We start from the raw sequence: 18,266 nt of genomic DNA, 5'->3' as shown, positions 1-18,266 counted from the left end.
TTGTAATTATTTTCTGTTCTGAATAGCATTTATAGTCATGTGCAACTTGTTTTCCCGGAAAATACGGTAAAATATAAAAATATGTCTACAAGTGCATGAACTTAATGAATTTATGAACTTACAGCGATATGCTGATAGGAATTGTTCATCATGGCAATGAGCATATTGAGGAGGACCACCAAGGAGATGATATTATAGGTTCCAAACATGGTGGCACCCACAAATTCGGTGAACTTGTGGTCAGCTTGGACATTGGTCACATACAGATTGATCAACCCAAAAATGGACCAAAACAAAGACTGCAAGGTCTCAAATAACCTACAAACAGAGTACAAGCTTAGAAAGGGTAGTTCCAACTTACATACAACTTTTTTCAAGATTTTCATTCTGATCTAGGAGTTAAAATTACTTTTTAAGATTAAACTGATTTATAAATGGTGTAGTTGACAATGACAATAGATAAATTAAAGAGATAGTTCGCCCAAAAATTAAAATTGCGTCATTAATTACTCACCCTCATGTTGTTCCAAACCCATAAGACCTTCGTTCATCTTTGGAACATAAATTAAGATATTTTTGGATAAAATCCGAGAGATTTCTAACCCTGCATAGACAGCAATGAAACTTAAACGTTCAAGGCCCAGAAAGGTAGTAAGGACATCGTTAAAATAGTCCATGTAACATCAGTGGTTCAACCGTAATGTTATATGAGTGCTTTTAATGTGCAAAGAAAACGAAAATAACAATTTATTCATCAATTTCTTCTCTTCCATGTCAGTCTCTGTCATGTGTTCATGAGAGTACCACAACACATCCCTAACGATGTCCTTACTACATTTCTGTGACTTGAAGGTTTCAGTTTCATTGCTGTCTATGCAGGGTTAGAAATCTCTCTGATTTCATCCAAAAATATCTTAATTTATGTTCCAAAGATGAACGAAGGTCTTATGGGTTTGGAATGACATGAGGGTGAGTAATTAAATACATAATTTTCATTTCTGGGTGAACTATCCTTTTAAGAATTTAGATATGAAGTATTAGATATTAGACTTTCCCCCCCCAAGACTTACGTTGAGAAAGCGTTGTTTTGACGTTCACAGCGGATGCCTTTGCAGTTCATGCCGTCACTATTCTCGTAGTAGAAGTAAAGCTGGTTGAGCCCATTAGCAAAGGCAAGCAACACCAGGCAGTAGATGAAGAGGAACTTCAGGATGTCCAGAAGCATCCGTCCTAATGATATCTGCAAAGGACCTAGGTGAGAATTGGCTGTGAAGAGCGAGATGAGGCGTAGAGAGCTGAAGATGTTGGCGATGGCAAACACCGCCTCAGCCACTAGTGTGGGGTGCCACATTTCCCAGGTTTCCCTGGGTTTGCAACCACTGTACTGTTAGTAAAGACAAAAGTAACAGTTAGTAAGTAACTCTTGATCAATTTCCAAGTGATTCCCACCAGTGATTGAGATGTAATGTACCTTAACATACGCAACAATCTTCAGGGAGATGGTTGCAAGATACAAGGAATTCATCACAAAGTCCATGAGATTCCACCAGTCATGGATGTAATCCTGAAATCCACCATCCCACATCTGCTTGATCTCCGTCCATATGAATCCTGCAAGGGCGGCCAAGAAATTTTGTTGGTTTAGGTTCAAAGACCTTCATGGTTCTTTGATCCAAGATGAACCATGAAAGCATTGTATAGATAACTTTACAAGCCAATAGCTCAAATTAGGATCAATTTATGGAATTATATCAGTTCTGTAGGGATCAGTTCCATCTTACCTAGAACCCAGGGTAGGATCATCCACTCCACAGTGGTGGGCTTTGGACCTTGGCGATCAGGATTGTTAGAGACTATGTGCTGAGAGGTCAGCAGCAGGAGGAAGAGGAAGGTCAGGTAGGAGGCTGTGTGGCAAATAAACTTGATGAAAGGCTTGCGGATGAACAAGCCGTAGCGACTCTTGGGTACCACCAGGTAACAGAGGGAGAGCAGGGGGAACATGACGCCGATGAAGACGCAGGTGATGAACTTGCCAGCCCAGTGACGTCTCCTCCAGCCAGAAAATTCATCATACCAGCGTGAGGCCAGTAGCTGCTGGCAATTTGGCTGTGCTACAAACTGAGAGAGAAAAGAATAGAAGAGAATACAGGGAAATCACATGTTACTATCTAAGTATGAACAGGTGGCCTGGGAAACAGTAATTAACTAAAGTAATTTTGCTTTTCCCCATCGTTTTAACATTTCATCATCAGATTTCCCAGAATTTTTTTTTTTACCATTTGCAAGACATACTAGAATTCTACATCTGTGTACATATATTATATTGGCATCCTTTGTGTATGACATGGGACCTTTAACTTACAGAAATATCATTACAGCATGTATTTGTCACAGAATGGCCTGTCTCCAGCGTCATCACAATCACTTTCACCTGCACCTGCTTACTAATCACCCGCACCTGCACCTCATCACCACCATCATCAGTCCAACCACATAAAAGCACTCACCTCCATTCACCCAGTGTCCGATCTCGTTCCAGCAACGTGGACCCTCTCCCTACGCGTTATTGCAACGTGGACTCTTCCCCGACAATCTCCAGACGTTGAGTATTCCCTCTGCATTCCTTACCTGTTGAAACTTACCTCCTGTTCTCTTCCTCGTTGTCTTCCCCGTCTCCAGACCGTCCTGTGTGTCCTTGGATAACCCCGCTCTCCTGTGTTCCACATCACCGCCTCGGCCAGAACCTGAAGACACGAAAAGACACTTTAGAAGCACTAATCATCACCTGCAAGACATCTCAAGTTCACGACTCACCTCACCATTCACACTCCCCACTCATCCTGTAAAAATAAACATCACCTCTGTTACACCTACCTTCGTGTTGGGCATTTTATGTTACAGAAGATCGGACCAATACCGAACAGTAATATGGACAGCATCTCCTTGCACCCAGAGGATGCTATCCTCACGATCATGCAGGATGGCTGCCCCATCGAAGACTATGTTGAGGAGTTCCTCTTGCTCGCCCATAAGGTACAGTGGGATGATGGAACATTGAAGATAGTTTTCTGGAGTGGCCTCAATGATTTCCTGTATCTCCACGCACCAGCCACGGACTTCCCTGGTTCTCTGGTGCAATACATTGACGTTGTGCTTATACAAGCAGGATCATACTTTACAGTGGAGGAGGTTCCCCGTCTTCCTAGCCAACCGTCGCCTGAGAGTCTTGATCCTCGTACCAGCCCTCCTGAGCGCCCGCTGGTTCCGTCCAGCCCTCCTGAGCTCCCGCTGGTTCTGTCCAGTCCTCCTGAGCTCCCGCTGGTTCCGTCCAGCCCTCCTGAGCTCCCGCTGGTTCCGTCCAGCCCTCCTGAGCCCCAGCTGGTTCCGCCCAGCTCTCCTTCGTCTCCGCTGGCTCCATCCAGCTCCGAGCCTCCCGAGCGCCCTCAAGAGTCCGCGCTGCAAGAGCGCCCTCAAGAGTCCGCGCTGCATGAGCGCCCTCCTGCGTCTCTGCTGGTCCCGTCCAGCTCTCCTTCGTCTCCGCTGGTTCTATCCAGCTTCGCGCCTCCCGTGCGCCCTCAAGAGTCCGCGCTGCAAGAGCGCCCTCCTGCGTCTCCGCTGGTCCCGTCCAGCTCTTCTTCGTCTCCGCTGGTCCCGTCCAGCTCCGCGCCTCCCGAGCGCCCTCAAGAATCCGCGCTTCAAGAGCGCCCCCCAGAGCCCGCTCCTCCAGAGCGTCCCCAAGTGTCCGCTCCTCCTGAGTGCTCTGCAGAGCCTGCTCCTCCAATGTGGCTCCTAGAGGGGAAAATTCCCAAAAAATTTTTTTGGGGGGGCTATATTCCCCTGGCCTGCGTGTCCGGGCCTAGGGCCAAGGCCACATGGCTCCCCGTGTCTCCTGATCCGCCATGGCCTCCCGAGTCTCCTGAAACACCCTGGATGCCAGCCCAGTGTCCCTGTCCTCCACCGACATCCAGGGCGCCCCCCCTCCTCCCCGGTTGGATGTTACGGCGCGGGACGCGCCTTCCGGGAGGGGGAGGTAATGTCACCGAATGGCCTGTCTCCAGTGTCATCACAATCACTTTCACCTGCACCTGCTTACTAATCACCCACACCTGCACCTCATCACCACCATCATCAGTCCGAACAACATAAAAGCACTCGCCTCCATTCACCCAGTGTCCGATCTCGTTCCAGCAACGTGGACCCTCTCCCTACGCGTTATCGCAACGTGGATTCTTCCCCGACAATCTCCAGACGTTGAGTATTCCCTCTGCATTCCTTACCTGTTGAAACTTACCTCCTGTTCTCTTCCTCGTTGTCTTCCCCGTCTCCAGACCGTCCTGTGTGTCCTTGGATAACCCTGCTCTCCTGTGTTCCACATCACCACCTCGGCCAGAACCTGAAGACACGAAAAGACACTTTAGAAGCACTAATCATCACCTGCAAGACATCTCAAGTTCACGACTCACCTCACCATTCACACTCCCCACTCATCCTGTAAAAATAAACATCACCTCTGTTACACCTACCTTCTTGTTGGGCATTTTATGTTACAGTATTCCACTACTTACTGAGCTATAAACTGTCAGTAAGCTTAAATTACAGCACAAGCTCCAGGATACTGTGTGAAGTGTGCATTAGTATCTTATAAAGTCAGAATGAAGTAATCATGAACAGTGAGGCAGGAGGTCTGAGTTTCTTCTATTTATTCCCCATCAGACTGCTGAGCCTCCTACGGAATAGTTAACATGTTGCTTCATACTGCATGAGACTCAAACACTAACTCAAAGGTTTGCAATGTGATTTGACAACCACATTGTTGTAGCCAAAACAGTCCAAAAGAACAGTGCCACCTATAAATTGTAAAATCGTAATTTAAATAATTTCAATAAGAAATGTATTGAAAACCCATTTTTCTAACTTGTCCTGCAGTTTCAATTGATACTCCCCAAATTTTTAATCTTTAGCCCAAGCTGGTCCTTAGTTAGTAAAATTTTCTTAGGTAACAATATAATCAGAAAAAAACAGCAATTAACTAAAAAATGTTCAAATAAAAAACATGAAAATGCAAAAATAATCACTAGCAGTAATCTAGAGATATTTCATGTGGCTATTTAAAGGATATCAAATTAACACACTATTATAACACTCTATAATTAACAGAATATTACACGTAAAATAAAAATTAAAAACATAAAATTCTTATATAAAAAACAAACAAACTAAAACTACATTCTAAATTCATAAAAAAACACTAAACTACAGGAAATCTAAGTCAAAGAGTGAAAAATAACAGAAATGTAAATGAAAGCTGAAAGGGCAAACTAAGAAAAAAACAGGAAAAAAACAAAATTATAACCATGTGTATATTGATCGCAAGAATGCTGAATTAAAGCTATATGGTTTCACCTTCAAATTTAATTTAGTAGGTAGGTGACTAAGTCATAACTATAAGCCACCTACTGGACAAAGCTGTAAGATAAACTTTGTAAGTTAAATCAGCTTTTAATCTTAAAAATAAAAAATCATTATTCTCTGAATCATGCTTAATGTTTATTTTTAATTATTTGCATGGCCAAGAAAATGCTACAGTACGTGCAGCCATATATTGACTCTTGCTCTTAATGCTTATTTGTTCTTCTTGATCATCCTCTTCATCTTGTCTCCAGTGATTTGCCCAAAGCCATTAACTGAGCATCTAAAATGTCAAGCGGAAGTGGGAGGGCTCCTAACCAAATTACAAACAAATGCATCCTCATTACAGCAGAGCTAGGCGTTCTGGAGGCGATGAGGTCAAGTCTGAGATGATTTTAAGTGTTCTCTGTCAGGGCTGATTTGCACGGTGCAGTCTGTTCTACCGCTCAACCAAAGGACCCTCTGTCACGGGGCTGCTGTACGACAGTACCTTAATACACCTCTGCAGGACAAATAAGGCTACCACTTAAATAATAATAATAAAAAACCAGGCTCAGTCTAGAGCATGTGTCTTTTTACTGCTGTAATCTACAGCAACAAGTGAAAAACTGAAGGAAAAAAAAACTTTATATAGTGCCATGTTCATTTCTCAGGCTTTCAGAACTATAAAACTTTAGATAACATAAAACATAAATGTGAAAAGTGCAAACTTTAATACACTTTCCAAATCACCTGTATATTATGAACTGTTTAAGCACATAATTTGAAATGCTTCACTTTCACAATATATAAATAAATAGTACAAGTATTATTAAAAGCAATAGTATTTTTCTTATCCATTCACAGCAAACAATATGCAACATGTTCTTTACTCTTACAATATAATGACTGATATCTTTTAATCTGAGCTAATACAAAGCATGCTGCATCTGATCTGGACATCCCCATGCACCGTTTAATTGGAGGCATTCTAGTAACATTTACAATAATAAGATTAGTGCTGATGTGGCTGTCACTGCCATTTCCAAAGACTGTGTGACTGCTGGAACAAATGCCATTTAATATGAACTTAATCATGTCTAATATAATCACAAGCTGAGAAGAATACAACCAATGGATATTTAAGTAATTCGCATACAGTAAGCAGCAAAGTGAATCTTTAGGGTGTAATGCAGCAAAGTGAATCTTTAGGGTGTAATGCCTTTGCAAAACCAAAAGAGGGCAAAATAATTTCAGTAACAAGGCTCCAGGATGTCACAACTAATTGCTGCATTATTATAAATTCTTTCTTTCTTTATTAGTATATTAGCATTTTTTGTTTCATGTTCATGCTGCTTTAAAAAAAGACTGAAATTAGGCTTGTGGACTATATTCTAACCTCAAATTCAAGAAGCAAAGTAATTAGTAGCTATGAATCCAAACTACATGCTGAAAGTGGATATGACTCCTCACTCCTACACTGCAATAAGTCATAACAGGTCAAAAGAGCCCCTTTTATGAGATCTACACAGCGTTCCCAGCAGGCACCGGACGTCAATATGACGTCAGATTGACGTTGGACCCCAACGTCGGAGAGACGTTGTATTTTGGTTGAAAGTGAAAATCGGGTTGACGTCAGAAACCAACGTCAGATTGACGTCAGAAACCAACGTCAGATTGACGTCAGAAACCAACGTCAGATTGACGTCAGAAACCAACGTCAGATTGACGGCAGAACCCAACGTCAGATTGACGGCAGAACCCAACGTCAGATTGACGTCAATCTCCGACGTTGGACAGACGTTGCATTTTGGTTGAAAATGAAAATCGGGTTGACGTCAGAACCCAACGTCATATTGACGTCAGAACCCAACGTCAGATTGACGTCAATCTCCAACGTTGGACAGACGTTGTATTTTGGTTGAAAATGAAAATCGGGTTGACGTCAGAACCCAACGTCAGGCTGATGTCAGAACTCAACGTCAGATTGACGTCAATCTCCGACGTTGGACAGACGTTGTATTTTGGTTGAAAATGAAAATCGGGTTGACGTCAGAACCCAACGTCAGATTGACGTCAATCTCCGACGTTGGACAGACGTTGTATTTTGGTTGAAAATGAAAATCGGGTTGACGTCAGAACCCAACGTCAGATTGACGTCAATCTCCCGACGTTGGACAGACGTTGTATTTTGGTTGAAAATGAAAATCGGGTTGACGTCAGAACCCAACGTCAGATTGACGTCAATCTCCGACGTTGGACAGACGTTGTATTTTGGTTGAAAATGAAAATCGGGTTGACGTCAGAACCCAACGTCAGATTGACGTCAGAACCCAACGTTGGACAGACGTTGTATTTTGGTTGAAAATGAAAATCGGGTTGACGTCAGAACCCAACGTCAGATTGACGTCAGAACCCAACGTTGGACAGACGTTGTATTTTGGTTGAAAATGAAAATCGGGTTGACGTCAGAACCCAACGTCAGATTGACGTCAGAATCCAACATTGGACAGACGTTGTATTTTGGTTGAAAATGAAAATCGGGTTGACGTCAGAACCCAACGTCAGGCTGATGTCAGAACCCAACGTCAGATTGACGTCAATTTCCGACGTTGGACAGACGTTGTATTTTGGTTGAAAATGAAAATCGGGTTGACGTCAGAACCCAACGTCAGGCTGATGTCAGAACCCAACGTCAGATTGACGTCAATCTCCGACGTTGGACAGACGTTGTATTTTGGTTGAAAATGAAAATCAGGTTGACGTCAGAACCCAACGTCAGATTGACGTCAATCTCCGACGTTGGACAGACGTTGTATTTTGGTTGAAAATGAAAATCGGGTTGACGTCAGAACCCAACGTCAGATTGACGTCAATCTCCGACGTTGGACAGACGTTGTATTTTGGTTGAAAATGAAAATCGGGTTGACGTCAGAACCCAACGTCAGATTGACGTCAGAACCCAACGTTGGACAGACGTTGTATTTTGGTTGAAAATGAAAATCGGGTTGACGTCAGAACCCAACGTCAGATTGACGTCAGAATCCAACATTGGACAGACGTTGTATTTTGGTTGAAAATGAAAATCGGGTTGACGTCAGAACCCAACGTCAGATTGACGTCAGAACCCAACGTTGGACAGACGTTGTATTTTGGTTGAAAATGAAAATCGGGTTGACGTCAGAACCCAACGTCAGATTGACGTCAGAACCCAACGTTGGACAGATGTTGTATTTTGGTTGAAAATGAAAAATGCAACATCTATCCAACATTAGAGGTTGACGTCAATCTTACATTAAGTTCTGATGTCAACCTGATTTTTGTCAGCCTCCAACGGTGGACAAACATTGCATTACATCCCTATCGAAACTGGCCATTACTACATTTGTTATCAACCTGTGAATACAAAAGGAAGAGGAGTTAAATGTCCAAATAATTAATTATACATAACACATTATGAACCGCTTGTTATAGTTTGTGTTAGGTTTGTCATATCTAATGTAGATGTCACATTGGTTCTACTGTGGTGCTAGATGGAAGATCATGGGCCCACCCAAATTGCTATGCTTTTATCTTCTGAAGACAAAACTGATATTGCACAATTTTGTGTTAATTCTAAAAGGCAGTGAGGAAAAATCTCTAAACATTTACTTGGGTCTGTTGTATGTACACAAAAGTGAGAGAACAAACAACTGACTGAGCAAATTATGACTCTTATATGGTACCAAAAGCAATGGTTTGGGATATTTCACACTATGAGTTCAGTAATATCAGCAGTCTGTCATTATTTTGTAAGTTGGCAATATTAGCACATATTTGCAAACAAGGCTTGACATTAACATAGAATCATCCCGTATTTAAGGCATATGAATGGTATTCCACATTACATCAATATGAGCGTGGTTTGTCCCATTTTTTATTTACTTCAGTTTTATGGTTTTTGTTTGGCAGCCGTTACTGCCAGTCATTTGACCGTTTCTTTATTTTTTTAACAGTGTAAAACTGTTATTTTATGGATTTTTTACTGACCAATTAAAAAAAGTGATATCACTGAACAGTGTACAGAGGAACACTGTCCTTTCACAGATTTTTCCTAGATTATGATGAAACGCATTCAATAAAGTGCTAAAAGTAAAATACTATCCTAAAAGTTCTACAGAGAAACACTTATTTTACAGGTTATTAAAAAACAAAAAATTATAGTGTTAAAGGATGCTGACAATTGTAAATTAAAAGTTTTATTTTGAAAGACAAAATACAAAGTCTCTACATATACTGTACAAAACTGAAAATGCAATCATTCAGTTTTTGAAGTAAAACAGTGCAAATTTGAAAGGAAATACATTTCAAATACATTTCAACATTTAAAATACTGTACCAATTAACAGAACAGTTTGATGAGAAGATAATGAGTTGAATTAAATATTCTCAGCACAAGAAATACAAAACATCTACAAATTTCAAACGACTATTAATTCTAAAGGCTGGATTACACTACATGACTTTTCAAATCTGAACAGATTTTTAAAACACTAGGCATCATACATACAGTCAGGTCCATAAATATTGGGACATCGATACAATTCTAAAATTTTTGGCTCTATACACCACCACAATGGATTTCAAATGAAACGAACAAGATGTGCTTTAACTGCAGACTGTCAGCTTTAATTTGAGGTGATCAAATCAGGTGAACGGTGTAGGAATTACAACAGTTTGCATATGTGCCTCCCACTTGTTAAGGGACCAAAAGTAATGGGTCAATTGGCTTCTCAGCTGTTCCATGGTGTGTGTTACTCCCTCACTATCCCAATTACAATGAGCAGATAAAAGGTCCAGAGTTCATTTCAAGTGTGCTATTTGCATTTGGAATCTGTTGCTGTCAACTGTCAAGATGAGATCCAAAGAGCTGTCACTATCAGTGAAGCAAGCCATCATTAGGCTGAAAAAATAAAACAACCCCATCAAAGAGATAGCAAAAACATTAGGCGCGGCCAAAACAACTGTTTGGAGCATTCTTAAAAAGAAGGAACGCACCGGTGAGCTCAGCAACACCAAAAGACCCGGAAGACCACGGAAAACAACTGTGGTGGATGACCGAAGAATTCTGTCCCTGGTGAAGAAAACACCCTTCACAACAGTTGGCCAGATCAAGAACACTCTCCAGGAGGTAGGTGTATGTGTGTCAAAGTCAACAATCAAGAGAAGACTTCACCAGAGTGACTACAGAGGGTTCACCACAAGATGTAAACCATTGGTGAGCCTCAAAAACAGGAAGGCCAGATTAGAGTTTGCCAAACGACATCTAAAAAAGCCTTCACAGTTCTGGAACAAAATCCTATGGACAGATGAGACCAAGATCAACTTGTACCAGAGTGATGGGAAGAGAAGAGTATGGAGAAGGAAAGGAACTGCTCATGATCCTAAGCATACCACCTCATCAGTGAAGCATGGTGGTGGTAGTGTCATGACGTGGGCATGTATGGCTGCCAGTGGAACTGGTTCTCTTGTATTTATTGATGATGTGACTGCTGACAAAAGCAGCAGGATGAATTCTGAAGTGTTTCGGGCAATATTATCTGCTCATATTCAGCCAAATGCTTCAGAACTCACTGGACGGCGCTTCACAGTGCAGATGGACAATGACCCAAAGCATACTGCAAAAGCAACCAAAGAGTTTTTGAAGGGAAAGAAGTGGACTGTTATGCAATGGCCAAGTCAATCACCTGACCTGAATCCGATTGAGCATTCATTTCACTTGCTGAAGACAAAACTGAACAAGCAGGAACTGAAGACGGTTGCAGTAGAGGCCTGGCAGAGCATCACCAAAAGTTTGATTTATGATTATTATTCTGTCCCATTACTTTTGGTCCCTTAACAAGTGGGAGGCACATATGCAAACTGTTGTAATTCCTACACCGTTCACCTGATTTGGATGTAAATACCCTCAAATTAAAGCTGACAGTCTGCAGTTAAAGCACATCTTGTTCATTTCATTTGAAATCCATTGTGGTGCTGTATAGAGCCAAAAATGTTAGAATTGTGTCGATGTCCCAATATTTATGGACCTGGCTGTATACTGACTTTGTAAATCGTGACAAAGGAAAACTGGGCATCATACACTACATGACCGAGGATCATACACTACCAGACTTTAAAGTTGTTCCGAGCACAACAAACTCACTCAGAAACATGAGCCTTGGAGACGCGTGACAAATGGAAACAATATGCGTTCTAAAATCGGCTGAAAATATCAAACATTTTTGATATCCTCCAACTGGATAGAATCTGAGTCTGAAGCTAAAAAACCGGAGTCTGTGACTATCATACACTATGCGATTTTCTGTTGAATCGGTCAACTATCAAATCTGCAGACTGGCTCTGACTTTCGACAACTAGTGTCAACTTCTCCAGACTGTAAATTGGCGGAAAATCAGGACAAAAAACGTGTAGTGTACTCCAGGCCTAATTATATATGATGCCCAGCTTTCCTTTGTCATTATTTACAAAATCGGTAAGTGTATGATGCCTGGTGTTTTAAAAATCTGTTCAGATTTTTAAAAGTCGTGTAGTGTATTCCAGGCTTAAAGGGATACTCCACCCCAAAATGAAAATTGTCATTAATCACTTACCCCATGTCGTTCCAAGCCTGTAAAAGCTTAATTCATCTTCGGAACACAATTTAAGATATTTTGGATGAAACCCGGGAGGCTTGTGTCTGTCCCGTTGACTGCCAAGTAAATTACACTGTCAAGGTCCAGAAAAGTATGAAACACATTGTCAGAATATGTTATGTAATGTTATGAAGCGATGAGAATACTTTTTTATATAGAAATACAACAAAAATAATGACTTTATTCAACAATTAGGCACCGTAACGTCTCCTCTGCATCAGCACAGCGCCATTTTGGAGATTATGCCCTGGACGCAAAACACATACACTCTTCTGTATCAGCCTTGACACAGGGATGCGCTGTTTGCGTTCAAATCAAAGCATAAATCAATGCAGAAGACGCATCCCTGTGTCGAGGCTGATACAGAAGAGTGTACACATTTTGTGTCCAGGGCATAATCTCCAAAATGGCGCTACGTTGACACAAACAGTATTCTCGTCACTTCATAACATAATGATTGAACCACTGATGGCAGACGGAGTATTCTGGCGATGTGTTTCATACTTTTCTGGACCTTGACTGTGTAATGTACTTGGCAGTCAATGGGACATTGACAAGCCTCCCGGTTTTCATCCAAAATATCTTAAATTGTGTTCAGAAGACGAACAAAGCTTTTATGGGTTTGGAACGACATGGTGGTAATTGATTAATGACAACATTTTCATTTTGGGGTGGAGTATCTCTTTAAAACGGTTTCATTATTCAGATGTAAATTTGTGTAAACAAATTTCCTGAAGAGGAATTCTTGAGAAGCAATTGAAAAATTTAGGGTTAGTATCAATTTTTTTCTTTGTGCAGGGAACTGTACTTTAGCTTGTATTATCCCAATCAGGTTTATAGTGTTTTTATCAATATTTGATTGACCCTTTTGGGCTCCAATATAGCTCTGATAATATATGTGGAAAAAAATTACATTGTATTTTAATCCTGAATACTAGCTACACAAGTGTAATAAAAAGTAAAATCAAAACATACAAATAAAGGTCCATGATTCTGCACCAGAAGTGACAGACACAGTAGATAAAGAGCAGTCCTCCAAATCTGAAGTAATCAGCTGGATCCTTGCTGCATCTGGGGGTAAAAAAAAAAGAAGACAGATTTATTGAAAAGTCCTTAAAAAGGAAGATTCCATTTGTGTACCTTTTCTTTAAACAACATTTGACATTATGAGATATTCTGACTAATTTAATTATTTAGCTGTGACCTAATGGTTAGAGAAGCAGACTTGTAGCCTGAAGGTCATGGGTTCGAGTCTCAGTCCTGGCAGGAAACCCACTAGTGTAAACAGGGCTTGAGGTACCCTTGAGCAAGTTACAAGTTAACCCTACTTGTAATTATAAATACATTTACATTTAGCAGACACTTATCCAAAGCGGCTTACATTGCTTTCAAGTTACAGTTTCTACATTTTATCAGCTCTTGCTTTCCCTGGGAATCGAACCCATGATCTTGGCGTTGCTAGCGCCATGCTCTATTTGCGCTACAGGAAATGCAAATAAAGAAATGAGTATTCACAACAAATAACAACTTTTCCCAGATGTAAAAAATGGCAATTAGTACACTAAAAAAAAAATATATAATATTTTTATCAATTGCTAAAATGCTAATATCTGTATATTTATAACTAATAAAATTATTAATCTGTTTACACTGCTTTTCTATCACACGTCGGTGATGTCTAACAAATGTACTTGAGGAGATCATTAAATTACTCCAGTATCTTCATACTTCATCCACCTTATTCCTAACCGCAGAAGTAAGCCAATGGGCGAGACTTCAAGTTCATTAGCCTTAAATAACAATAACAACATGCAGTAAATAGTAAAACTGTTTGTATTACAAACCAGTGTGTTCATAATTAAGATAATACACTAAAATAATATGGTATGACAAACCAATTTGCAATATCAAGCACCTAAGAGCAGTTCTGTACAGCTAAAAAAGTAAAAATATCTGGAAGCAAGACCCATAAAATCTATAAATGGGCCATTTTTATGTGAAGAATAAGGTGGATATGATGAAAATGATGTCATCATTTACTCACTTATGTCTTTTCCAACCTGCATAACTGACTTTTTTTTTCTGTGGAACACAAAAGAAGATTAAAAAAGACATGAGGGTTAGAAAATGATGAGGGAGTTTTGATTTTGAGTGAGCTAAACTCAAGAATTAAGTTTGAATCAGAGTGGTGCCTTGGTGCAGAGTTTGCCTGCTTTGCCCATGTTCACATATAACAGCACATGATCATTAAAGTATTATGAATACTCACTTTTACAGAAGATCATATGGCAGAAGATTTTCAATCCCAAAACCTCTGGACCATGAGAGGGGAAACACACACACACACACACACACACACGAATATTTAACAGGTTTAATAAAACAATAGTAATTGACAGGCTAACAAAAAGTTTGGCTACTCACCAGCTTTATACAAACACTTAGCAGTAAATTGGATCCGAAAGCATGGTAGTATTCTTCAGGTGGTTTCATGATCTCTCTGTTGAACACATGTCAGTTGTTCATGTTCCAGAGTGAGACATTTTATTTTACAATAAAATAACAATATCGTTATTTTTACTATTTCATTCTGTTATTAAAAATAAGATCAGCAAAAGGCGGCCTTCAGTACTTAACTCATATTAAGGTCCAGCTCCCGCTATTTATTCTGTCATTCATGTGTATGTATCTATTACATAAACCTCCAGAACTAGTACTAACGCTACACGGATATATTTACATTTCGTGATATAAAAACAACAACAACGAGTCACTTTTAATCATGCCCAAGACATCGTCACACAGCCTTATCTGGACAGTATTAAAACATAATCACAAAACACAGTAACAGATTATGTCATCGCGATTATCATATCACTTTAACAGTAACAAAAAACAATTATAAAAGGTACTTACCTTCTGCCGTTTCCATTATGTGTCCATAGCCATTGTGTCTGTGTTCTCAATCGACACCGCATAACTCAAAATCGGTCAAAATAATAACTCATCTGTCAGATATGAGACAATCATGTAAAATCCATTCCTAGAGCACTGAACCAGCAGGACTGCAGATAAACAGAGCTGCAGTAACGACTGAGCTCAATATTCAAATCTGAGCGGGAGCAGGCGTGCCCTGCTGTCATTGGTCAGATTCCTGGATGACATTCAGATTAACCAATCACGAACAAAGCAACATAGAGAGATGTCAAACAACATTGTAACTGTAGAATTTTTTTTTTTAAACAAAAGATAGCAAATATGTATTGATTTTTATTTTTTAGGCTGTTACATGTAAGTAATTGGTAAAATTGTGTTTTCACTTATGCTCATAACCAGGGTCAGGCACATCTGTGCCATTCACTATTCACCTATAATTTCCATACGAATTTATAGTTAAAATAAGGTTAGGTTTAGGAGTACAGAGAAGGTGTGTACATGTCTGGCTATACTTGTAAATTACAGTTTCATTCACATGACCAATAATGACCCTTTTGAACTTTAACAAATACCTTGCCTCAACTGTATAACCACTCTTATGCCTAAATGCAGCTGTGCCTAACTGTGGCATTTTCTATATCTGACCCTTTGCTGTAAGTGTTACACCACCTGTTGGTTTAGGTTTATTCCTTTGTCCACAGTAACACTTACTACAAACACTGTCATAATTGCAACATTTGTCTACAGATTACACTGTTGACTGCAGTGGCAATGCTGTTACAGCATTCGTGGTATGGGAAAATGTAAACTGTAAATGTTGATGTGCGACTAATTCAACAATAATTGAGGCCTTTGATAATGAATGTACTCTTATTCATTTCATCACTGTATTGCTTGCAACAGTACTCCGTGGTTATGCAGTCACCTCACAGCAAGGTGTTTCCATAACGCAGACATGCACATTTGACAAATTGAGGATTCTAAATTTTCTATATTTGAATGTATGTTTTCTACACATTGAATGGAATGTATGCATTCCAGTCCTCTCAGACCCTTTTCTCTATGCTCTTGTTTTTTTCTCATTTCAAATTTCTCAGTAGGTATGGGTTTCTCTCACACAAATAACAAATGCATACTCTGATCAGATAACATACCAATATTTTACGATGGCTGTATGACGTGTTTGTGAAGTCAATGTTTTTTTGTTTGTTTTTGTTTGAGCTTTTAAAGATTATGCATACTTTTCTCAATTTGTTCACAATTTCCATTGCAAAGCAATTTGGATCAGCTGGTGTGTGGACAGAGGCTTGAAAGTTTCAACCTGGAGAGTAGTGCAGCTTTAAAAAACAGACTATGCATATTTTGATGTAATGAAATAAGTCAGCTATATTTGTGTTCAGAATTGCAGAGTTTAAATGTAAAAACACCTAAATATAAAACTGATATGATGTGCTTTAAAATTACAAAGAAAAATGCTAAACAGCTATGGACATAAACCTTTAATGAGCTACATATTACAGATTATTTGTGTGAATTTACATTAATTTATATGCAATTTAAGACAACAGAAAAAAATAGAGTATAAATAATACAACCATTTTCCTGTCTTAAAAAATGAGAACTACTATAATTTGTGATTAATAACATTATAGCTACTTAAAATAACATTTGTTAATTTATAGAAGTTGTTCTAAAGAATTTTGCTAATAATTTCAAATAACTGTAACAACAGCATTAAATGTACAGTTCTCTTGTGAAAATTGTTGTTGTTTTTTTTACCTCATGACTATATCAGTATTTGACATCAATATGACATCGGCTTAAGACGTTGGCTCGACGTTGGACAAAAGATCAACGTCTAATGATGTAAGAATTTGACGTTGTGTGTACATTACCATTATAACATCTACGTGACGTTGGGTTTTGGTCGCCATACCTAACAACTGAATGTCAGTAACTGACATGAATATGACGTTGGCTTGAGAGGTTGACTCGACTTTGGATTTTAGTTAGTTAATACCGCAAACTAAAAATAACAAAAGACCAACATCTAATGATGTTAGAGTTTGACACTGAGTGGGCATTACCAACATGACGTCTAGGAGACGTTGGGTTTTGGTTGCCATACCTGACGACTGTATATCATTATTTGACGTCAATATGACGTTGGCTTAAGACGTTGGCTCGACGTTGGATTTTGGTTAGTTAATGCCACAACCTAAAAACAACGTCAAATGATGTTAGAATCTGACGTTGTGTGGACGTTACCATTATGACGTCTAGGCGACGTTGGGTTTTGGTTGCCGTACCTGACGACTGTATATCAGTATTTGACGTCAATATGACGTTGGCTTAAGACGTTGGCTCGACGTTGGATTTTGGTTGCCATACCTGACAACGGTATATCAGTATTTGACGTCAATATGACGTCGGCTTAAGACGTTGGCTCGACGTTGGATTTTGGTTAGTTAATGCCACAACCTAAAAACAACGTCAAATGATGTTAGATTCTGACGTTGTGTGGACGTTACCATTATGACGTCTAGTCGACGTTGGGTTTTGGTTGCCATACCCGACGACTGTATATCAGTATTTGACGTCAATATGACGTTGGCTTTAGACGTTGGCTCGACGTTGGATTTTGGTTAGTTAATGCCACAACCTAAAAACAACGTCAAATGATGTTAGAATCTGACGTTGTGTGGACGTTACCATTATGACGTCTAGGCGACGTTGGGTTTTGGTTGCCATACCTGACCACTGTATATCAGTATTTGACGTCAATATGACGTTGGCTTTAGACGTTGGCTCGACGTTGGATTTTGGTTAGTTAATGCCACAACCTAAAAACAACGTCAAATGATGTTAGAATCTGACGTTGTGTGGACGTTACCATTATGACGTCTAGGCGACGTTGGGTTTTGGTTGCCATACCTGACCACTGTATATCAGTATTTGACGTCAATATGACATTGGCTTTAGACGTTGGCTCGACGTTGGATTTTGGTTAGTTAATGCCACAACCTAAAAACAACGTCAAATGATGTTAGAATCTGACGTTGTGTGGACGTTACCATTATGACGTCTAGGCGACGTTGGGTTTTGGTTGCCATACCTGACCACTGTATATCAGTATTTGACGTCAATATGACGTTGGCTTTAGACGTTGGCTCGACGTTGGATTTTGGTTAGTTAATGCCACAACCTAAAAACAACGTCAAATGATGTTAGAATCTGACGTTGTGTGGACGTTACCATTATGACGTC

General features: G+C 39.8%; 1 protein-coding gene across 2 annotated transcripts in view; it reads right to left on the bottom strand.

The window, feature by feature from the left end:
• The window catches only part of LOC306850889 (short transient receptor potential channel 4-like), a 34,068-nt gene that overhangs the window by 3,166 nt on the left and 12,636 nt on the right, over window positions 1-18,266 (bottom strand). For both annotated transcript variants that reach the window (XM_079386833.1, XM_079386834.1), the window contains 4 exons: window positions 1,782-2,118; window positions 1,472-1,611; window positions 1,071-1,384; window positions 123-318 (listed from right to left, as the gene is read on the bottom strand). In XM_079386833.1, coding sequence (XP_079242959.1) covers window positions 123-318; window positions 1,071-1,384; window positions 1,472-1,611; window positions 1,782-2,118 — 987 coding nt within the window. The remainder of the gene's footprint in view (window positions 1-122; window positions 319-1,070; window positions 1,385-1,471; window positions 1,612-1,781; window positions 2,119-18,266) is intronic.

Source organism: Barbus barbus (genome assembly GCF_936440315.1).
Source record: "Barbus barbus genome assembly, chromosome: 31".
In the NCBI taxonomy this organism is placed as follows: Eukaryota; Metazoa; Chordata; class Actinopteri; order Cypriniformes; family Cyprinidae; genus Barbus; species Barbus barbus.
The sequence above is the reverse complement of the archived record's forward strand: the minus strand, read 5'-3'. Positions and strand labels throughout refer to the sequence as shown.